This window comes from Arabidopsis thaliana, chromosome 2 (genome assembly GCF_000001735.4).
Source record: "Arabidopsis thaliana chromosome 2, partial sequence".
NCBI classification, from domain to species: Eukaryota; Viridiplantae; Streptophyta; class Magnoliopsida; order Brassicales; family Brassicaceae; genus Arabidopsis; species Arabidopsis thaliana.
Window position 1 is genome coordinate 16,365,591 of NC_003071.7, and position 3,496 is coordinate 16,369,086.

Sequence of the window (3,496 nt, forward strand, 5' to 3'; positions counted from 1 at the left end):
TCGTTTTCGTAGTTACTAGTTTCCATGATTTGTTTTATGTTATTAAGATGTAAAAACAGTTTTGTTTCATCCTAAAATACTATTTGGAGACGACTTTCCTATAATTTATGTATTGTTATGTCTTTTTTCGATTCCCTAATCCACTTCATAAAAGTTAAAAGTATGGAATTATTTCACGAGTGTATCTTTTCAAATCGAGTATCCACTAACTAAAGTTTTCTAGAAATGTTGCACGTTTACAATTTGTTAGTTCTCAGAACCCGTTTAACGTTCAACTTCCCACATATCATGGTGACGCACTCGTTCTAGATTTAAACATTACGCAAGTGTATACCGACATAAAAGTCCATGTTGTACCAACACACGTGAGCCAAGTCCCCCAACTTGCAATAATTTAGTTCTTTATCTTTTAATGATTTGTTCAAAGTAATCTCTTGTGGCTCACAAAATCACAAGTCCAACTCATAAGTTGACTCATGACCCTTACCTATCTCCAAATTTTACCCCTTCACTAATATCCAAACTCCTAAAACGCAAAACGATAAAAGCATCAAATATAAAGTATTGCTTCAAAAACAAAACAAAATGCTATTAATAAAAGATAGGTTTCACATTAAGGAGATATATAAAAGTGTTTACAAAATACTTGACCATCTTTTGTTATCTAGTATCTGTAACAATCATCTACTAAATAGTTTACCCTCCTTTTCCTATTACTTTGCCTTTAACATCATCCTTGTCTTCCTTAGCCACGGTAGATCTGGCTGCAGCCGGCGCTGCCATCTCCATCTCGGCAGCTAACGCTTTTTCTCTAAACTTTTTGTAGATATCACTCTTGTAAAACTTCTTGGTCCGGATCACCAAAACCATCGAGACCAATACACCGAACAAAGTTACAGCGGCAATTATTATAAAAGACAACTTAAAACAAGACGTGCCTATGCAATTCAAATCTTGCCCTTCTACTCTCGTTTTCCCTAATGCCTTATATTGCTTACCCGCCTCCACGTCGTACAAATACCCTGCGACCCGAACGTTTAGCAAGTAAGACCCGATCGGGCTCGCGACTGACCCGAAGTTATACAATGTCGAGTAGTACTTAAGCCCGAAAATCTCAGATATTATAGCAAATAGAAGAGGCCATTGCGCACCAAAACAAAACCCTATGATGACCGATGCGACATAAAGTCCACCGGGGACATTAAAGGCGATGAGGAGGTGACCCGCGCAGGACAAGAGGAGGACCATCGTGAGCATTAAAGGCCTTGGAAATTTGTATTTGATCAAGAAGATCTCAGAGACCACACCTGAAACCACACGACCATAGTAATTCCATATGCTTACGAGTGACACAAACGTGCTTACGCTTCTCTTCGGGTAACCCAACGAGTTTCCGATTTGACCCAAATTGTCTATCGCCGTCAAAGTCCCTCCTACGCCACATATCGTTGCTAAGAACAAAATCAACATGTCTACGCTAAACAACGCTTGCAAGATTGTATAGTCATCTCCTCTCTCCGGTGGATTAAACACAGTCGTCCAACACGACGGTGTTTTCACCTTCTCCACTACCTCCTTTGACTCTTCACCATCATCATCTTTGAACTCTGATGAATCTAACTTGGGTTTCTCAGTTACGACATTGATGGGTGCTGGATCGTTTAAGGCGACTTGTTTCTCCTTCCAAAGCTTCTTCTCTTCCAAGATGACGACTATAATGGGCAAAAGAAGTAAGACGATCACTACCGCGGCGCTACCTCCAAACTCGCTTTGTGTAAAGCCCGAGAGTTTGTTGATGATGATGACCACCATGAGAAACGTCGCAAGCCCGAGCGATATGTAGAGGAAGTTATAGAACACCTTTAGTTCGTTTGTCTGTCTTTTCACTTTCATTATTCTTATCGTTCTCAAAAACGCAAACGAGACTATAGCCGGCAACCAACCTACAAATACAATCACTCATACAATTAGTATGTGTTTCTATCCAAGATTTACTCTGTTTTGCTCTGTTTTTGCTCTGTTTTACTCTGTTCATGCCATTAACCATATAGTCTCATGAATAATTTTAGAAATTGTGCTTACCAATCATCAAGATGAGCTCTTTTGTGTCTTCACCATAAAAGGCACGGTAGAGCTGTGTAATAATGGCGCCACTAAGACCAACGTAGCCTTTGAGAATCCCCAAGACAACCCCACGTGACTCCGGGAAGTTCTTAACGCACGTGACGAGAGATCCGGTATTAGCGAACGACTGCGAGTTGGCTCCAACGCAGATATAGAGACACATGTGCCAAACTTGAGGTTTCGAGATCCGTTCCGTGACGGCGAGCCAAATCATGAAGTATCCAAAGAAGTTAAGGATGGCTCCGATCAAGAGGATGAACCAAGGAGGAGTTACCTCATTGAGTAGACCCGCGAGGACTCCAACGTTGGCTCCGAGATCTTTGAAGAAACTTAGGAGATTAAGAGTGGTTTGGTCGTAGCCTAAGGTTTCCTTGATATCGCCTGAGTAGATACCGAACATGTAAGTGGCTCCAGCTGTCGACATGATTAAGAGACTTCCAAAGAACATGAACCATCTTCCGGTTAGGATTTGGATGGTTAAGCTCTTCATTGAGCCACCGGGACTTGCAGCCACCATTTTTGGGTTTTAGGAGAGAAGTGTGTGTGTCGAGAGGGATGCTCTTTGGTTGTGTTCTTGGTGGAATATATTAGCCACGAAGTGTGTGTGAGAGAAGAGAGAGGAGTTAGAGGGCGAAGACCGTTGACATTGACTTGGAGAGTGATAAGGAGAGGAAGGTTGGCATTGGAAGCTATCCTTCATCCTATATTATATAATAGTACCAAAATATTATATTGATTTGTCCATATATTAAAAGAAAAATGTCAAGAAATTCAACCCAAGAATGGATGATTTTCAATTTTTCCTATTTTTCATAGAAACAAGAAGTAGAAAAATTTGAAAAGATTTTGACTATTACATTTATGGTAGCTAGCTAGTATAGAATATAGATAGTTCTTCAAAAAATAAGATAAGATATATATTCATAAAGACAGCCCATATTAAGTGGGTGAGTGGACTAAGCTAGAACTTAGAAGGAATCCGTAGTGTGAATGTGTATGTAAATGGACATATATACGTATGTATCTAGACATATACGTAAGTATATCCATGATGTCATCTCTATGATTTTTCTCAAAGAAACAATTATAATAAACATTCTTAATTATAGATAATTATTAATTTCATTTTTGGAAACAATTGGATTGTTAGAAATATGTCTTTAAAAACGACAAATGAATTATATTAAATTTTAATAAGTGATCAGCCATTTAAATATCCTTACTATTGGAATGCTTTAGAAATTTTTAGAGGGTTGACCAAAAAATATAAACTTTAACAGTATTCAAAACAAATGTATACTTCCCGACCAAAAAGAAACAAATGTATATTTCTAAGAAATTTACAATTATTAATTAAAAAATCTTGCATAGT

At 38.4% G+C, this 3,496-nt stretch overlaps 1 protein-coding gene across 1 annotated transcript; it reads right to left on the bottom strand.

Annotated features, from left to right (window-relative positions):
• Positions 1-511: 511 nt before the first annotated feature.
• Positions 512-2,980, bottom strand: AT2G39210 (Major facilitator superfamily protein). Its single transcript, NM_129479.3, has 2 exons — positions 2,083-2,980; positions 512-1,943 (listed from the first exon to the last, which is right to left on the bottom strand). Exons 1-2 carry the CDS (start codon positions 2,639-2,641, stop codon positions 697-699), a joined length of 1,806 nt encoding a protein of 601 aa, NP_181454.1. The 5' UTR covers positions 2,642-2,980; the 3' UTR covers positions 512-696.
• Between the last annotated feature and the right edge of the window lie 516 nt (positions 2,981-3,496).

What these genes read in the sequence shown, in the direction of transcription:
- AT2G39210 (NM_129479.3), bottom strand. Translation starts at nt 2,641, where the DNA reads ATGGTGGCTGCAAGTCCCGGTGGCTCAATGAAGAGCTTAACCATCCAA. An exon ending in AGAGCTCATCTTGATGATTG is followed by an intron (nt 1,944 to 2,082) that starts GTAAGCACAATT and finishes TTGTATTTGTAG; the next exon opens with GTTGGTTGCCGGCTATAGTC.